This window comes from Sodiomyces alkalinus (assembly GCF_003711515.1).
Source record: "Sodiomyces alkalinus F11 unplaced genomic scaffold SODALscaffold_9, whole genome shotgun sequence".
Taxonomy (NCBI): domain Eukaryota; kingdom Fungi; phylum Ascomycota; class Sordariomycetes; order Glomerellales; family Plectosphaerellaceae; genus Sodiomyces; species Sodiomyces alkalinus.
Window position 1 is genome coordinate 1567282 of NW_021167087.1, and position 17538 is coordinate 1584819.

At 52.9% G+C, this 17538-nt stretch overlaps 7 protein-coding genes across 7 annotated transcripts in view; 4 read left to right on the top strand and 3 right to left on the bottom strand.

The window, feature by feature from the left end:
* Positions 1–1320: 1320 nt before the first annotated feature.
* Positions 1321–3672, bottom strand: SODALDRAFT_362346 (hypothetical protein; the record flags this gene model as incomplete). Its single annotated transcript, XM_028614452.1, has 6 exons — positions 1321–1356; positions 1447–1527; positions 1600–1664; positions 1815–1874; positions 2077–2158; positions 2236–3672. 6 exons carry the CDS (start codon positions 3670–3672, stop codon positions 1321–1323), a joined length of 1761 nt encoding a protein of 586 aa, XP_028464341.1.
* Positions 3673–4662: 990 nt separating this feature from the next.
* On the top strand, positions 4663–5904 carry SODALDRAFT_325857 (mitotic spindle checkpoint component mad2; the record flags this gene model as incomplete). Its single annotated transcript, XM_028610028.1, has 7 exons — positions 4663–4752; positions 4860–4885; positions 4943–4981; positions 5064–5092; positions 5240–5389; positions 5459–5531; positions 5619–5904. The coding sequence occupies 7 exons, from the start codon at positions 4663–4665 to the stop codon at positions 5902–5904; spliced, it is 693 nt and encodes a 230-aa protein (XP_028464342.1).
* Positions 5905–6061: 157 nt separating this feature from the next.
* Positions 6062–9054, bottom strand: SODALDRAFT_345866 (ubiquitinyl hydrolase). Its single transcript, XM_028613227.1, has 3 exons — positions 8915–9054; positions 6658–8851; positions 6062–6584 (listed from the first exon to the last, which is right to left on the bottom strand). The coding sequence occupies exons 1-3, from the start codon at positions 8943–8945 to the stop codon at positions 6380–6382; spliced, it is 2430 nt and encodes an 809-aa protein (XP_028464343.1). The 5' UTR covers positions 8946–9054; the 3' UTR covers positions 6062–6379.
* A 516-nt stretch (positions 9055–9570) lies between these two features.
* Positions 9571–10841, top strand: SODALDRAFT_299492 (iron sulfur cluster assembly protein). Its single transcript, XM_028608870.1, has 3 exons — positions 9571–9833; positions 9887–9965; positions 10066–10841. Exons 1-3 carry the CDS (start codon positions 9683–9685, stop codon positions 10400–10402), a joined length of 567 nt encoding a protein of 188 aa, XP_028464344.1. The 5' UTR covers positions 9571–9682; the 3' UTR covers positions 10403–10841.
* A 108-nt stretch (positions 10842–10949) lies between these two features.
* On the bottom strand, positions 10950–12071 carry SODALDRAFT_352496 (hypothetical protein; the record flags this gene model as incomplete). Its single annotated transcript, XM_028613594.1, has 2 exons — positions 10950–11374; positions 11458–12071. The coding sequence occupies 2 exons, from the start codon at positions 12069–12071 to the stop codon at positions 11047–11049; spliced, it is 942 nt and encodes a 313-aa protein (XP_028464345.1). The 3' UTR covers positions 10950–11046.
* A 634-nt stretch (positions 12072–12705) lies between these two features.
* SODALDRAFT_362352 (hypothetical protein) lies at positions 12706–16055 on the top strand (the record flags this gene model as incomplete). Its single annotated transcript, XM_028614453.1, has 11 exons — positions 12706–12772; positions 12912–12995; positions 14144–14251; positions 14331–14524; positions 14624–14657; positions 14722–14813; positions 14892–15126; positions 15193–15384; positions 15438–15476; positions 15557–15722; positions 15905–16055. The coding sequence occupies 11 exons, from the start codon at positions 12706–12708 to the stop codon at positions 16053–16055; spliced, it is 1362 nt and encodes a 453-aa protein (XP_028464346.1).
* Positions 16056–16279: 224 nt separating this feature from the next.
* Positions 16280–17538, top strand: part of SODALDRAFT_341384 (Na+/H+ antiporter 2) — a gene marked incomplete at both ends in the record, with an annotated part of 2240 nt that continues 981 nt past the window's right edge. The window contains 5 exons of the mRNA XM_028613033.1: positions 16280–16328; positions 16418–16486; positions 16595–16755; positions 16825–17396; positions 17477–17525. Coding sequence (XP_028464347.1) covers positions 16280–16328; positions 16418–16486; positions 16595–16755; positions 16825–17396; positions 17477–17525 — 900 coding nt within the window. The remainder of the gene's footprint in view (positions 16329–16417; positions 16487–16594; positions 16756–16824; positions 17397–17476; positions 17526–17538) is intronic.

Below are 17538 nucleotides of genomic sequence, written 5' to 3' on the forward strand. Positions count from 1 at the left end.
GAGATATCTCTACCAAGACGCCCGTCCCTTCCCCCCCCCAGCCGGGAAAAAAAAAAAAAAAAAAAAAAAAAAAAAAAAAAAAAAAAAGCGTACGGTGTGGTGGCCGTTAAAATATTCCCAAAGGGGTATTCCGTGAAAAGAGAGATATCAAAAGTGCCGGATCAACGATTTCCAATTTTCAAACCTCGCCGACAGTTGCAGGTGGCCGGACTTGCTAGAGGATAAGAAGGGCGAGCCAAGTTGGCGGAGGTGTCCCGGGAGAGGGAAAGCAATGTGATGGTTAAGAGGCGTCAATTCAAGGCAAGGTGCATAGGACGGAGACGGAATAGGTAGGTATTAGGCATTTGGAAAAAGGACGTCTATGAACGGCTCGGTGTGCCGAGGCTGCGATGTCCGAAGAGATGATGATTAATTTCTTGGGACTATCTAACCGTGATCGGGTATCACACTGGCTCCAGCCACTTAGAAGGGCAAGCAACCGAGTAGCAAGCGAAAACGAACATGATGTACAGAGGGAAAGTTCAGGGGGAGGGGGGCAAGGCCAATAGGCGACTTCACTCGTTTCCTGAAGAAGGGAAGGGGGGTGGATAAAAGGCTCTGGACATGGCGGATGGCGGCGGGCGTTTCGTCGAGAGCGCAATGCACTTACGAAGTCCTCGTGCTCCATATTACCCCGTATCCATATGTACGGAATAGACCTGGAGCAGACCGCCTGCGGCACTTGTTCCTCGCTTCGCTCTGCGGTGGGGCGCAGGTACAGGTAAGGAGAAGAAGAAAAAAGAAGAAAAAAAGAAAGAGAAAAAAAAAAAAGCTTTGCTCGGCGCGTGTGAGAAAGGAAAAAAGTGACGAGAGAAGGTCAGAAACTGGCATCAACGGCAGGTAAAGACGGCAAGCGTGGACGATCATTTCTCAGAAGAGATGCTTGGTCGGTTCATTTGGGACTGCGTCTCGTTATACATTATAAAGCCAAGGCGTCTGAAGCGTTGTGTTGGCGAAGGTGCGGAATAGAGCCGAAACCAGCTCCCGTGTCCGCATGGCCAACGCCCTAATCGTAAGTGTACAGGAGCGGCTCCAGTTCCCGCCAGGACCCATTAAAAGAGGTATGAGCAAGTAGCAGAGGTGGCTTTTATCCTTTCATTTTCTCTTCTTCTATTTTCCATTTTCCATTTTTCTTCTTCTTCTTTTTTTTTTTTTTTTTTTTTTTTTTGTTGTCTTGTTCGAGACGAGATTCGCCTCAAAGCCGGATCGAGCTGGGCTCTTACGAGAAAAGCCTCTGGAGGAAGGGTTTATAATCCTATATGGCTGGAAACCTGGAACAATTCATGGACAAGTCCAATGTTCCAGGACCACGTGCGTCTACAAAGCAAACATGAAAAGAAAGACCATAATAAAAGGAAGTTATGTGTAAGATAGTGGCTCTGTACGGAACTCCATAAGTAAGGACACCGCAACGGGAGGAAGCGAAACATGTTGGAAACGGGCGTTGAACGATGACGAGAAACCGGAGAGCGGAATGAGGCCGCGGCCCTATGTATGTCAGGGGACGTCAGAACACGCGGTTAATAAATAAGATTAAGATCTGATAGGATTGCGGTCTACAGGTAAGCGATTTCCGTGCTTGCCGAGGATGAGGCCTTTTGATTGGTGGGCGTAGCAATCAAGAGCTACCAGTGAGAGCCACATTCAGCCACATGTCTCACAAGGCATTCGTGCCTACCTACCTTATGCACGCAACGGACTGATGTACATGGTACGAAAGTAATTAGGTAGTTACTTAGGTACTTAATAATACGCAGTCCTGTGTCCGTACACACGGGTCTGCGTGAATTTGCGGAGTACCGGTACCTCATTGTTACAGCCCATCGTTGGTATCACTTTTCATGCCACCTTTCATGCGAGTAGGTATTCTGGACCAAAAAAAAAAACCTGATACAAAAAACGATGCAACCTAATTATCTAAGGTAGGTACCTATCCTGCAAAGCCCGAGAAACGGACCCCCAACAGGCTGAGCTGTTCCCGCTATCCGTACCTATTGTACATACAACAACGTTCTACTCGAACCCCATCCAACAAACGCCTCTCCCCACGGTCCTTCAATCGAGTATACGTCATTGGGTAATTGTAGCCGTCGTCCGGCACAGAGGACAGATCCAGCTGCTACGTTCCGACAGGCCTACCCACAGCCGGAACAGACACCTCGCTCCGAACACATGGCCGCAGGAAAGCACTCTCACCGGTATCTCGCCCCCATCATATCGATCATCCGGCTCATAGAATTCCCAGAGAGCGGGATGGCCTTGACGACCTTCAGGTGCAGCAGGGCTTTGGACATGTGCTGTGTGGACATGTGCTGTGGGACCTGAACTGGTATCCGAATCCGTTCTCGGCCGTCCCGGGTTTGCCTGGGCCTGTGACTGATCCGGCGCTCCGTCGAAATAATCGCCGTAGCACACCGGGCAAGCCGCGCCCGTCCCACGGGTGCCGTTCGCGATGCAGTCTTCCAGCTGCTGGCCCGTGAGCGGCACCGTACAGTAGTTGAAGATGGCCTCGTACCACTGATACGTGGCTTCCCTCGAATCCCACGCCTCCTTCCGCTCGCCAAGCCAGTTCTGGGTGACGAGCCGGAGCCATTGCATCTGGTACATGAGCCGGCCGGCACGGAACCGCTGGGTCACCTTCGTCGCCAGTGCTTCGAGCTCCGGTACATCGCTGGGGCCCCGATGCGCGCGAGCGGGCAAGACTGTGAGCATACGCTCGAACGCGAGCCTCAGCCGCTCATCCGAGATACCGACGTCCTCCATCATCAGGTTCCCCATCAGCGTCAGAGCCGTGAGGCGGGCGTTCACAACATGCCACTGGATCCAACGAGCCATGTCCCCTGGCGGCGGCCTCTCGGCCGCGTGGGACCGTTCCAGTGCGTGTTTCCACAGCTCTTGCATGGCGGCCAGGCGGGCGGCATGCTGCTCGGCCGATATAGGACGATGCCGGCCGCGGCCCTGGCGGAAAAAGCGAAAGTTGTCTCGGCGGCACTCAAACTCGTCGCTTTCTCTCGCCAGGGAACTGATGAGCGGAGATACTATTTCGGATCTGCGTGGATCGCCGTTGCGGCGCAGCTCCTCATCCATCGCCGCTATCGCCTGCATGATCCGATCCGTAACCTCCAGCGCCGCCCGGCTGCGGACCCCCGAGGCAGGATTGTAGAGGAACTGCTTGGTTTCCGATCGGTTCGCGTCGCAAAAGCAATCATCTACACGATGCGCTTGCTCCTTGCATGCCTGCTCCTGTAATAGTGATTCGCGGAGTCGGTATAGTGCTTCCTTCTTGAAGCCCGGGAAGTCTTCCGTGTTCAGGACGATAAGAGATTGAAGAACCAGGTTCATGAAGCTAGCCCAGTCCTTCAGGTAGTTCTTCACCCATTCGTTGTCGAGTGCGACTTGGTTGTCTCTCGGCGTCCAGTTGATTCGAAATGCGTGGATTTCGGCCGCCGGCACGGAGGACAACCGCCCCGAGCATGCGGGGCACGCGGAGTTGTAGTAAATCTCGCACCGCTCCCAGAGATGGGCCGGACACGGCTGCAGTGCTGAACAGAGGACGTTGACCTTATCGGTGTGTACGTTTACGGGTCCCGCCCGCGAGGGACACTGGAAGATTCGTATTTCCCGGAGACACATGTTGGTGCACCGCCGCGAACGCTATTCGGGTTTCAAAGTTGTTACTCGATCACTGTATGTCGTTACAGGCACAAAAAAGAGACTGCTATAATTTTTCGCACGTTTGGTCAAACATGAGATTCGAGCGCGTCGGATGGTATATGGCGCTATTTACACAATCCGGTCTTTATCGTCCTGGATGGCTCAAGACCTTGAACAAAAGACATGCATGCGAAGGCCAGGGCACGTTCCAACGAGACTCGACATTGACTCCCTTGCGATACTGAGGGGCTTCTTAATCGACCGGTCCGAATATAGTGACAATGGAGAGACAAAAGATGCTTCTTTGTTGACCGTCCAGTGCCAAGTCCTCGACTCGACCAAATGGACCGGAAACGGCCTTAACGGTGGCTGTGATAAAGAGTAGCCATATTCTTTGCGCTTTGAATAGCAATGCGGCGGCTTTTGTCCCCTTTGTCTGCTTTGCATCCTGGAGGGGGGGGTCGGAAGAGGCTTTGATGTTGCGACATTGCTGCTGCAGCCTTCACTCTGATTGAAAGAATCAGCGCCCATCCCGAAATTAATTCTCTCCTTCTGTTCCGATTTCAAAGGAAGTGTCGAGGGGAGCTTGGGGAACGACCCCGGCACGAGTTTATTTTGGGAGGAGGAAAGAAAAAGGGGCGATGATAATAACGTTGTACGTACCTTACCTTATTGTACCTAGGTATGGTGGCGTTGCAGATAATTAGGTCGTGGCTTGTATCTGGCTGTATGTACCTCCTCATGTGGCTTGTGCGTGCTTATCACATCACAACAACCACCGTCCACCCCGCAATCAGTTCTCCCCACTTCCACATCTCAAAGTAAATAGGTACAACGTACAAAACGTACCTTAACTTATTAACGGATACACCCTCGAAGCAACAGAACAGACAACCCACCAGCGCCTGACATCCCAATTTCCTCGCACTCTATCTGCGCACCCGCTCTGTAGCCGACCCGATAGACAACATGGCCCCGAAAGAAGGAGGCAAGGAAAAGGATAGCTCCAAGGTGCACAAGCTTGCACTCAGGGGTAGTGCCAAGCTCGTCGCCGAGTTTGTACGTCGAGACTCAACAAACAAAACAAGAGACACATCCCAAGCATCCCGCGAACACAGACGCGACTGACTGTGATTCTTACATTTTTGTTTTTACCCGTTTGACAGTTCCAATACTCCATCCATACTATTCTGTGCGATGCTTCAGAGCTCCCTTGAAACGACGTCTATCGGGGCTAACTCGGTGGTAGGTTCCAGCGAGGTGTCTACCCAGCTGAAGACTTCACCGCGTATGTTCCCCTGCCCAGCTCCCAGTCTTGCCTCTATTATATATTCCGACAAGCTAGCTGACCGCCCTTTTTCCTCCGGAAGTGTCAAAAAATATGGCCTCAACATGCTTGGTTAGTTCCGCCGCGGCTCCCGCCTCCCAGACCGCCCAGATCCAGTGCAACAGCTTGCAAAGACTGGCGGCACCGCACCACCAATCCCCGTGCATGATCATGCCTGCACCCGAACATGAAGCTGACAAAGAACCGGCTCCCGCGCAGTCTCCGCCGATGACCAGGTCAAGGCCTACATCAAAAAGATCATGAGCCAACTGGACAAGTGGATGAAATACGGGAAAATCTCCAGGCTAGTCATCGTCATCACCGACAAGGACACTGGAGAGAACGTGGAGAGATGGCAGTTTGACGTCCGTACAAATCTGTCGCACTATTCCCGGGGGACTTCATAGAACGACTAACATAAATACGGACAGGTCCAAGTCCTAGGGAATCTCAAGCCTTCAAGATCGAAGAGCACCACCAGGGACGCAGACCAGGAGAATGCTGGTCCTGGGTATGTTTTCTTGCCCCTCTCTCCCCAGCTCTCCACCTCCCCGGAGGAGGCGGTGCATTGACTTTGACGGACCGCATGATTCTGCAGAGCCACTTCCGCCACCCCTGAACCTGAGAAGACCGAGAAGGAAATCCAGGACGAAATCGCCGCGCTCTTCCGCCAAATCACCGCATCCGTTACCTTCCTCCCCCAGCTGGCCGGCGATTGCACCTTCAACGTACTAGTCTACGCCGACGCGGACAGCGACGTGCCCGTAGAATGGGGTGACAGCGATGCAAAGGAGATCGCCAATGGCGAGAGGGTCCAGCTGCGCGGATTCAGCACGAGCAATCACCGCGTCGACACGCTAGTGAGCTACCGGTTGGCGGATTGAAGGAGCGGGGTGCGGAATATGCGCGTGGGATTTGTACACGATCCCCCATTTACGACTCAGGACAGGATTCGATTTGTCCTACCTTACACTTGGCTGGGGTACATTCTACACTACAGAAGAGCACCCCCACCATTTCACATGCGACACCGACTGACTGGCCCGGGTATTTAAAGAAGGGGGTTTCATGGCGTAAGGCGTTGGTGGGTGGCAGGGGCTCTGTACCATATACCTCCCGGCAGATTAGGGACAATGGACGGTCGGAGGGTCGGACACACGAGACAAAAACGGCCCTCGACACTCGACAACAAACTTGTCGAGTTGGTAGCAACCCATCCGCATCTATTCATCTTATCATAAGACATCTGAGGCCGGACCTTCATCCCCTCCAACCATATCACGTTCACTTGGCCTGCCACTTTTCCCTCGTCGTCCGCCATCCCTTGCCTCATGTTCATGCGACTGGTAACCGATATCTCTAATCGTCCGCCCGACCCTCAAGCGTCCAGGCGCCCATTGACAACCACTCAAGCTTAAACCGCTTGAAGAAATAGACATACGCAAATTTGCGCATCTCTTCGACGTCGCCGGCCAGAACCACCTTTTCGTCGTTGAACAAGACCCATGATGTTGCGTCACCCTCTTGGTTTGGCAAAGCCTTACGAATGAAGGCGACGTAGTGTCTAGATTGGAATGTCAGTGCGACTTGGTCTACTGGAAGGGACGGGGAGAGGCGTTTTCGAGTCGAAAACGTACCCGGCATGGATGCTAGTGCCCTTATGGCAGACAATCGACTGTAACTGGAATCGGGCAGGCAAGGAAGCACTGCCAGCCGCTTCCTTCGGCTGGGATGAGCTTTCCGCACCCGGTCCGGCGTCTTCGTCTCCAAAAATGCCCTGGTCGTCGGGATGGTTGAACAGCCACTCGACGGCGCGCTCGACATCGCCACCGGTCTCTTTCAGGGCCTTCTTTGCCTGGGGCGCACCAAAGCCCATGGCACCAAGCATCTCGATCTTCTCTGGGTCGGCGGCCGCGGCGGCACTCGAGCCAGCGCCTCCCGAACCCGTGAGGTCGAGAGGGGCGTCAATGTCGGGATCCTCCATGTGGCCGAATAGCCATTCCATGGCAGCGTTGGCATCCGAGTTCCCCGTGGCGTGCAAGGCCTTCTCGCATCGGTTACGAGGGAACCCCATGGCCTCGAGAGTCGCCAGCGCTTCTTGGTTAGGCACGAAGGCGGGGGCGCTGCCCTCCTGTTCATCCGGCAGCGCTTCTTCGGTAGGTCGGATGCCGGCAGAAAGATACGCGTCCAATTCGAACGGCTCGTCCGGCACAATAACTGGAACGTCGATTTTGACGGGCACCCAGTTGATCACTGCCATCTTCCTCGCATTGACGGCCAAGACTTCAGGGAATGTCTTGAATAACGAGCGTTTGGTGTAGCCGTCTTTACTTCCACATGCTGAGCAAGTTAGTTCCACCACCTCTTCGGCGGTGAAGTTGTCAAGACACTCCTTCAGCGTAACGGGCTTGTATTGGTCGCCGCTGTTCTCCGGACCTTCCGTTGCTGGCAATTTTTCCAGCGGCACGTCTATGAAGATGTTGTCCTGCTCGTTCGATGTGTATCGCACCTTCCTGCACGCAAGGCACTGTAGGCGCTGCTCCAGGACAAACCGAAAAGGGTGGGTGGGATCCTGGAGGCCGGAAGGATGATTGGATCGCGAGATGAGTTTGAACAAGTGCTGAAGCAGTTCAAAGGCATCCTGCTGACGCATGGTGGAGAACTCAACATGCCCGCGGCCGATGAGGTGCTTTAGCATTGCGGGAGCCAGGCCTTTCTGATGCGGGATTTCGGGGGAGTGTTCAGATGCTATCACATCCGAGTCTGGCTTGGAGTAACGGCCGGAGAGCAAGCCGTCGGCCATCTTGCGAAGCTGCGTCTCCAGGTCTGCTGCCGGCTCATCGACTACGGGCAGGTCGAGCTTGGGCCGAAAATACCGATCCCGGAAAGACGGCAGGTCGAAAAGGCACTGAATGATGCTAGCTAAATAGCAGCTATTGCCAAGATTCTTCAACCCAGTCAGGCTCGGGCCGAACAGTGGCTTCAGTTCTTTTCCATCTTCGGTAGTCATACTGAACTCCCATCTGAGATTCTGCTCGATCTGCATCTCCGTCAAACTCTTCTCCGTCTTCTGCTGCTCGGCGAGAATGATGCCCCAATGTGCCAGGTGCTTGCCCAGATCTTCGTCAACTCTTTCCTCGTCACACTTGTAGCAGTAGACGTCCGCTGTCCCCTCTGGTGTGATTGAGCCCAGCTTCACGGCGACGCCGTGACCACTCTCGGTGGAATGACCCAGAGCGTGCGAGTTGCCGTCCAGGCCGCCCATCTGCTTCCTGCCACAGCCGAAATTTCCGCATTCAAGGCAGAGCCAGAGGTTTTCTTTCAGGTCACAACTATAGCAGTGAGTATCGCCGCCCTTTGAAACGTTCCGTGACTCGGCCTGCTGCAGAGTCAAGATATGCTCGCAGCTAGTGAGCTCCTGCTCCCAGGCCTTGACTTCTTCTTTTCGCGAGAATGTATTCGCCTTCAGGATGCCGTCGATGACAGGGACGAGTTTTGCATTCGTCCCGTCAAGCTCGCTGTCACAGTCGAGACACTTGACGGACGTACGAATATGATATCTATCCTGCTCCGTTTCGGCAGCGATGGCGAGCTTGGACATCTTCGGAGGCGGTTCATCGCGGACGACAACTTTACGTGATCGGCGAATATTGAGGACGAGGGGGTGGCTCCAGAGAGCTCGATGGAGGCTTGCATGGTTTCGTTCGCCCGCACAACCGCCGTTGAAGCACTGCATACAGACGTCTAGTCCGGAAGGATCATCGATCGAGTCGAAACATTGCGTACAATCCTCGCGATAGACCGACTGGGTTGGCGTCGGCACGCGCAAAGCTGTTTATATATCAGCTTCAACTTCCATGGCAATAACAGGTATCCAAGCGGGGAAGGAAATACTCAGAGACTCGAGGTGCGGGCATGCCATCATCCAAAAAGTTACTGCGACACGGAAGTATCAGGCTATGCAGTTGTGAAGTTCTCGTGAGAAGACCGCAATCACGATAGTTCTAGGTAAGGCAAGGTATCGATCGTATCCGTTGGTACGCTGAAGGCAACGGCGGGGCACGCACTAAGGTAAGATTGCCAGGTACCTACCTAAGGTACCTGCCTTATTGTGCCTCTACGAAGTAAGGTAGGTACCAAAATACTTACCTAATAGCTTAGAGCCGGTGACGTTTGCCCCGCATGTCAGTACGTAATCGACTGAGATATCTGATTCTTTGCGTTCAAAGCTCGTTACGATGATAGGCCCGTTTCCCACCTATTCTATAGCGGTTGCCACCCGGGGAATCTGATGCTCCGATTATCTTATCAATCCATCCGAATTAAGGTGGTCATGTGACTGTTTATGCCGAAGACCGACCATACTTTGACAATCGCTAGCCGCAATGGACGATGACGATTGGTTGAAGGACCCGCTTCTATCACCGAGATCGCCGCTCGTCTCCGTCAGTGAGATATCACACCCCCATCTTTTTATTCTCTTCGCCTCCCTCGACTACTACCCTGTCTACGTAGCTTCCCATCATCATATCTCACCAACCTACATCCACCAACCCTCTATCAACGTCTCCGTCTCTACACTCACGAGTTCGACGACAAGCTTTATCTGTACCGACCTACGAACAACTGCCAAACCCAGAACTACTGAACCGAATATCTGCGATGCTTTCTAGAACTATCCGCGCTGCTTCGCGCACCGTCCTCTCTACACCTTTGCGGCCATCGCCCGTTGCTACTCGGCAGCTCCTACCGGCGGTTTCCGTGAGCGCGACTAGATCATATCACGAGAAAGTGCTTGACCATTACTCAAGACGTGAGTCGATATCAGACATCGCCGGACTGCAGAAGTGGCTAACAATAAAACAGCGCGCAATGTTGGCACCTTGAAGGGCGATGATGTTGGGTCTGGGCTTGTTGGTGCACCTGCTTGCGGTGATGTGATGAAGTATGATTGAACCCCTGGCGTCCAAAGCCCTTTGCCTTCGTCTCGCCACAGAAGCTCGAACTCTTCCTTCTACTCTATCAGATGCTAACCTATGGTTAAGAATCAACATCCGCGTCGACCCCAAGACCAACACCATCTCCGACGTGAAGTTCAAGACATTTGGCTGCGGAAGCGCCATTGCGTCCAGCAGTTATCTGACGGAGCTCGTCAAGGGCATGACCCTCGAGGAGGCCAGCCGAGTGAAGAACACCCATATCGCGCAGGAGCTCAAGCTCCCGCCTGTCAAACTCCACTGCAGTATGCTTGCGGAAGACGGCATCAAGGCTGCCATCGCCGACTACTACACCAAGAATCCGAAAGCGCAGCCTACCGACCTGTCGGGTACCGCCAAAACCTCACCTGTCGCCAAGTCTAATTCGAGTGCCGCCACAGCTTGAGAGAGGCGGGCGAGTGTAAAATGACTGGTGTGGCTTGGGGTGTTCATGATTTCCAAGTCGTGTCTCTGAAGGGATGATTTTCAGACCGACAGAAAACGGAGTTTGGGAAGATTGAGGCTTCAAAATTTTGGAAGCGCGTGAGATCATAGGCGCGATCTTTGTTCTTTCTCGTCTTGTTGGAGTCAACTGTGCGGGTGCGTAACAGGGGATTCAGCCGGCTACACAAGATTGAGGGTCAAGCCCACGAGCAGTTTCACGTTGAGTTTGTACGAATACACACTTGGTCATACAGACTGGGTCGCATGGCCATTGCGTACATAAGTATCGGATATATCTCACAGCGTCGTCAATTTGTATGTTTAATGTACGACCAGACGTAACCAGATAAGTCCCGCCGCCAAATTGTTACATAAAGCCTCCCATTAAAGTCCGTTTGTCCATATGAGTTGCTCGTCCACGAGAAGGGGGGCTCATTTGGAATCCGGGCTATTTTGCATCTACTGGTTGCCGCCATGATGATGACGATGTTAAATGAACAGCTAAGCTCCTGAGAAGCAATGCGCTTATATTATAAGAAGCTAAGTTCTTCCATAGCCACGACAGGAACAACAACAAGAAAAGAAAAACCCAACGGCCAAATCCGGTTATCCAGTATGAGCTGGGGGCGGCGGTGGAATAATCGGTCCTGATGGATGTGACTCTGCCATCGCACTGCTCCGGGATATCCCAGAGGCCTCGCCATCATCGGAATCCGAAGAGTCGTCCGAACCAACCTCGGCCTCCGCAAAGTGCATGAATATAGCCCGAGTTACAAACCCGATAGATATGAACAAAGGGATAGTCTGCGCGGCATTGGTCAAATCGTTGGCTGAGGAGATGTCATTCCATACGACGGTGAGCTCAACTGCGGCTGTGAGAACAGTGACAGTGACTAGATTGCTGAAGATCCGAAGGTTCCGAACATGGGATTGACTGCGAATGCAAAGCAGAGGACGGTCAGTCGGATAACCGCCCAAGAAATTTCCCAGTCCATCGGTGAGTGAGTCCTTACGTACCGGATATGGCGGCGGCGGTGGCGGCGGGACCTAACAGCCCAGATCTTGACCCTGCAGCCGGCCTTGTGCAGCAGAATGCCGGCACACACCAACAGGATGACGACGTATAGAATGGCATTGAAGGCAATATAGGCCCTGTTTCCCAAAGACACGGGGCTGAAGAGAAACCCGGACTGCTGGGGGGCGCAGTCGTGATCGGGGACATAGGATGCCCAATACCAGATCCCGAGGGAAGCGAGCGCGACAAGTAGGACGAAGCTCATGGCCTTGGAGGCCGGGCTCATTCTCTCCTTCGGCCATCGCAACGGGTCCCAGTAGCGGTCGCATAGTGTCAGAGCCTTCCGAGCGTAGAATGGGATCAGTGGGATGTAGAGTCCCATCGCCAATAAGTACGTGATGTACAAGTCGACAGGCTGCAGAGCGGCGGCCGACTGGCTTACGACGAGACCCAGGAAAGTGGCTGCTGAGAGGAGGAGGCCGAGCAATCGCACATCAGAATGGTAGGAGACTTCGAGATATTCCGCAGTGATGGCACCAAACCACGGCAGGTAAAAGGCGATGCGAATACCGAGCCCATAGAGGTCAGGTCTTCCCTGCGCCTGGCAAGTGTCCATCGTAACGGCGGTTCAGGGCAGTGTGCATAGCTTGTCATGCTTGCAGAAATGCCGATTTCGCCGCCTGTGGTCGCAACAGAGAAATCGTCCTGCTGTACACTTGTAGGGATCGTCGTTGTCGCGATCTCCTCCTCAATTTGTTCCTTCTGCGGTGGCCACTGATGCCCACCCCCGCGTTCACCCCAGTTCAAGAGGAATGGGGCACGCTGCGAGGAACATCTGACATGCATATTTTCACTCAGAACCTGCGATGCTATGCCATGTTGTGCTACAGTCTGGACCTATGGTCGCGACCGAATCAATGAGCTGGTATGGCATAAACCCCTGGCCCATCCACTTGTTGAAAGGGCGATTAGGCGATTGGGCGAACTGTGAGAGGGAGACAATAATCGCAGCACGGTAGACCAACAGGAATTACCTCGAGCTGAGAGTACAGTTCAGAACAGCTCAACAGAGGATTGGACCGCCGCGCCGCGCCACCTTGTGGCTGCAACCACCATTGGCCGGTTTATAGGCGATATTGAATGATATCAGCAAGCACGAAGTATTCACATGCACTCTGCGTACTTATGACAGGTATAAAGCAAGTCAGCTGAGGGCGGCTGTAGTCAGAATAACGATTCTCCCTCCCGCCATGGTGGACGATGCCGAGGGAAGAATCGAGAAGACAAAGGAGCCCAGGAAGGGATTCTGCACTCAATGTGCGTACGTGAGTGATGCCTGCACCACGATGCTCACATTCTCTCGAATCCCACACGCAACAGTGGCATGGGAATACTTACCACATGTAGTGTCGCAATCCTGACTTTCCTCCACGTAATTATTCAACTTCGTGAGCAGTCGGCTCTTATGGGACCTCTGCGAGCGATACGAACATGGACATCGGGGTGGACTGGGTGCTGACAAATACCGTGGCGGTTGATGGTATCCGCCCTTGTTCCTCTTCCTGTTTTGGGGCCTTTTTTTTTTCTTCTTTTTTTCTCCCTGCCCTCATTTGAGGTCCATCCTCCCATTTCTGAGGCTATTACGAGATCACAGACCAGCGCGACTTGCCATTTGACCTAAATATGACCCGAAGAGCACTACTCCACATACCAGTTGGGCCAACAGTACCTTATTAGGTACGTAAAAATGCCTTTTCTCGTAAGTACTTCGTAACATCCGAGTAACGTCAAGCACCTTTTCTCGGCCTTTTTTTTTTTTTGCGACTGGTCTGGAGAATGATGATGAGGACGGCCGTTAAGCCAAAATTACTAGATTATGATTAATGTTGTCAAGTAATAAATGAGACCCATTTCGAACTGCTTATCAGGAGCTGAAACCGAAATGGGACATTTATTAACGAATGTAGGTATTATTATCCCCCGCGGGTGCTGAGTTGACTGATACCAGCCAGGCCAAACGCTCTGTCCCCGCTGTCCCATGAATATCGTAGAGAGACACCATTATCATTATTTTAGAGCGGCAATAATTAGGGGCAGTATGAAATGGATTTGCCAGGGGCTCTTGTCGGACCTCTGTCTTGGTGAAACAAAAGGGGACTGTGCACAAAGGACACACGAAGGACGGTTTATCTCGAGTGCCAAGGACGTCCAGAGCGTGGGGGATCGGACTTTTTTCTTCCCCCCCCCCTTCCCCAACCGACCGGCCAAAAGGTGGTCCTTCTTCTCTTCCATCAATAATAAAAGGTACATCGCAGTCTCATGTATATATACGCCAATTGGCTCACTGCATTCGGCGCCTTGATGTGTATATAGTACGAACCGAATTGTCCCTGACTTGCGGGAATAACAGGCTACCCGGAACGTCCGACTACCCTACCTCAATGAGACACGTGGAGGGTGAAAGACAAATTGGCTACTTTAGTCTAAGGAAAAATGAAGGTTAGACTGGCCAAGGGCCACGGAAAAAAGACAAAGGAGTCGAGCCTCGTGGCCGACTGCGCTTTTTTTCTCGACTCCCTTCAATTTTCCTCTCACTGTTTCCTCGTTCTCCCATCTTCAAAAATGAAGCTTTAACTTGGGCTTTCTTTTCCGTGTTGAAGAAACCCCATTACACCCTGTTCTGCCAAGTTGCCAATGCTCGATTCTCCTCATCCATGTCCCCCCGGGCTGGGCGTGTGGGCACTTGCCCGATTGCGAAAGCCAAGACATACCAAGACTACGGTGCAGCCTATGCGAGTACGTTTTCTCCCCTACGCCAAGGCTTGGCCGTGTCAAGTGGCCTACACGTAGTTGGCTGGCCTGTTTCTCCCTGTAGGTTCGTGCCCCGTTTCTCTCCCGGCAGTCATGTCATGGACCAGCTCCAGCGCTCAGCATTGCCCAGCGTTTCCCGTTGATCGCTGGGCAGGTTTCGTACAACGTAGTCAGTCCCCAGGGAAATACGATGTCGAGGGGACTGGACTGAGACAGCAGTCATCACGAGCACGACCTATCGCAGCTATCACGCCGATAGTGACCATCGTACTAGTAGGCGATTAATCTGCTGGACATATCATTTCCGTGACGATAAGAACAGGGACGGTCGATTGGGTTCTCCATCAGCACGCTTAGTCGGACCTTGTCCTCCCGTTCGAAGCAACTTGTGGTTTGCGAAGACATCGATGAAGATCGAACCTCCTCGAGTCGTTGAATTGTTGAGACACTCCGAGTCTGTGATTCGCGACACTCGAGCCCCTGCTCGGGGCATATCGTAGCTGTGGCAGCACCGAGGGCGTCTGCCACGCAGCACGGGCCTGTTGGGGTATGGTTTCCCTACTCATGTACGTATTTAGAATCGCACATGAAATGGACAGGAAGGAGATCATCAGACACAAGACAGGGAACATACGCCACGCAGGGCGTATCATCGGTAGTCGGAATCCGACAACAAATACCATCGCTTGGCCACGAAACAAGTCGATATCCACCGAACGGGGCTACCCGACGAGACACATACGGCGTTTGGGACTCATTCCATGAGAGAGAGGACACTCATTCCATCGCGACGAGCTACCTACAGGCCTTCCCGGCCACATCCTTGCGGTCCATCGCACTCCCGTCTCGGCCTCCCCCTGGTGGGGTAGGATCTACATATGGCAAATCGCCATAGCCACATCACCACCCCATCATCCATCTTCAAGGGAGGAAACGAGCCGCCCAGACCCAGACCCTTCAAAACAACAGGCAGCCAAGACCACAAACCCGCCTACAATTCATCATAAACATTCCTGCTGCTGCGTCTTGCTGCCTTCTATCATCTTCCCTATTTATTGATTACCTGTTAGAACCCCTGACCCGACCCGCCCTGCCCGAGCGATTGAACCCTACCGACAGTGACGCCACAGACCTATTCCGCACCGTCCCGCGATTCTGACCCTCTCAACAGTCAAAGAAAGGGTCAGGTTTGGGTCAGGCCCAAGCCTTGGTAGGGAGTCTTTGAAGAGCGGTCGCTGGACGAACCGCTGACCAACTGCCGCCTCGATTAAACCATTATTCACGCGGCAGCTTGGTTCTTCAAAAGAAGGGAATCCAGCAGGACCTGGTTGCCTTTCGTCGTCTTCCCCTGCAGTAATCTGCTCTGGAGGGTCTCTGGACTGTCTCAGCTGCACTGCCATCCAGATACAGTTGAACTCGCTTCCACATTGGCATCGCGTTCTCCATCTCTCAAAAGGTAGGTACGAATAATTACCGAGGAGATAATTCTGCTGGCTTGGCATTCGTCCCCACCTTAGTTAATTGCTTCAAAGAATCCATCCGCAGGCTCCACCTTCCTGGATCGCTCCCCACGCTCCGCCTCAATAACTCCCCCAGACTAATTTATTACTTTGCTATTACTAGGCGTGTTTTCCACAGCACGCTCTCTTGCGTCGCCGTTTTCCATCTTCGCCTCCACTCCCAACACCCCTTCAGGCCCCCGGCCGCCGCCTCTTTCCGCCAGCAACCATCATTCCTTTTGTTTTTGCATCAACTTCACTTTGCATCGATTGCACCGCGCAGACTTTGACAGTCTTTCTATGCATAGGCCTGCCGTGCCTAGCCCCCCGCGCGCGTCTGCACGAAGCATATTGCGATTATCTTGGGCCACAATCGAGAGACTTTAATCATTGTCGACAGAAAAAGCACCAACAGCGACGCGCACCTCAACCCTTCCAAGCCCAATAAAGAAAAGAAAATAAAAAAAAAATAAAAAAGAGAGACGGATAGATTCTTCCTCTAAGATTGCCCGTCATGGTGGACCTCAACCTTTCCGACCTCAATACCATCATCGCCCTCTTTGGTACGTTAAAAGAGCCAAGACTCAAATCCCGCATCATCCAGGCCTTGGCATGGCAGGCATGGTGTCCCAATACTGACGCTGCACCACAGGTCTTTACGTCGTTCTCTACGGCATCCTGTCGGTCAAGATCAAGAATGTGTGGTATCTGGGTGAAGCATGTATGTTTCTGGCGTTACCTCCCATTTCCTTTGCAGATGGATTTTCACTGTTTTTTTCTTCTTCTTTTTTTCTTTTTTTTCTTTCTTTCCTTTTCTTTTGTCCTCCAGTGTTCAACATCTTCCCACAGCCTCACCCTTCAACTCTGACACTCTCATCTCCAGTACCTGCCATCATGATTGGCATCTTCTTCGGTCCCATAGCGGCAAGGTATATCGTTCCGGACAGATGGGGAGGTGCAGTGCCGTATCAGACATCCGAAATTACGCTGGTATGTACTGGTAGCTCCTCAGTGCTAAGAGGGTATGTGTGGATCTGTCGCTAACTCAATTTGCCTCAGGGCTTCACGCGGGTCATGATTGGTATCCAGCTCATCATTGCCGGCTACCAGCTGCCTGCCAAGTATCAGCAAGCCCGCTGGAAGGACATGCTGCTCGTCTTGATCCCCGTCATGACCATGATGTGGCTTTGCACTACGGCCTGCGTTCTCGCAACGATCCCCAAGCTTTCCCTTTTGTCTGCTATGGTAATCGCCGCCTGCGTTACCTGTACAGACCCCGTGCTCTCCCAAGCAGTGGCCAAGGGCCCCTTCTCTGACAAATATGTTGCGCGTCCTGTCCGTGAGATGATTTCTTCCGAAGCTGGCCTCAACGATGGGTTTGGCTTTCCATTTCTCATGCTCGCAACCTATCTCATGCGCCATGCCAGTGACGTCCAAGTTGAACCCGTCGAGGGTCACGGAGGCGGGATTCATCCTCGAGCCGGAGACGTCGGGCGACTAGGAGGCGGCGTTGGTGTTGCCATTAAGAACTGGGTTCTTTACACCATGCTCTACTACGTCATCTTGGGCGCCATTTACGGCGCCGTAGTCGGTACCCTCGCGCGCTATGCGTTGAAGTACTCGCTCCGGAGGTGAGCCATCGGTCCGCTTTGTCCCATTTCACGAAGACAATAACTCTGACCAGTTGTTTTCTTCTTCTCCTTTTTTACAGGAAGTGGATTGATAGCGAAAGCTATCTGTTGGTTCCCATGGCGCTTGGCGTACGTGCAGCCC

Bases quoted from the DNA above. Each gene is read 5' to 3' on its own strand.
- SODALDRAFT_345866 (XM_028613227.1), bottom strand. From the start codon at position 8,945: ATGATGGCATGCCCGCACCTCGAGTCTCTGA. The intron at 8,852-8,914 runs GTATTTCCTTCC...ATATATAAACAG, and splicing joins CCCGCACCTCGAGTCTCTGA to CTTTGCGCGTGCCGACGCCA. The intron at 6,585-6,657 runs GTACGTTTTCGA...ATTCCAATCTAG, and splicing joins GGCACTAGCATCCATGCCGG to ACACTACGTCGCCTTCATTC.
- SODALDRAFT_299492 (XM_028608870.1), top strand. From the start codon at position 9,683: ATGCTTTCTAGAACTATCCGCGCTGCTTCGCGCACCGTCCTCTCTACA. The intron at 9,834-9,886 runs GTGAGTCGATAT...ACAATAAAACAG, and splicing joins GCTTGACCATTACTCAAGAC to CGCGCAATGTTGGCACCTTG. The intron at 9,966-10,065 runs GTATGATTGAAC...CCTATGGTTAAG, and splicing joins GCTTGCGGTGATGTGATGAA to AATCAACATCCGCGTCGACC.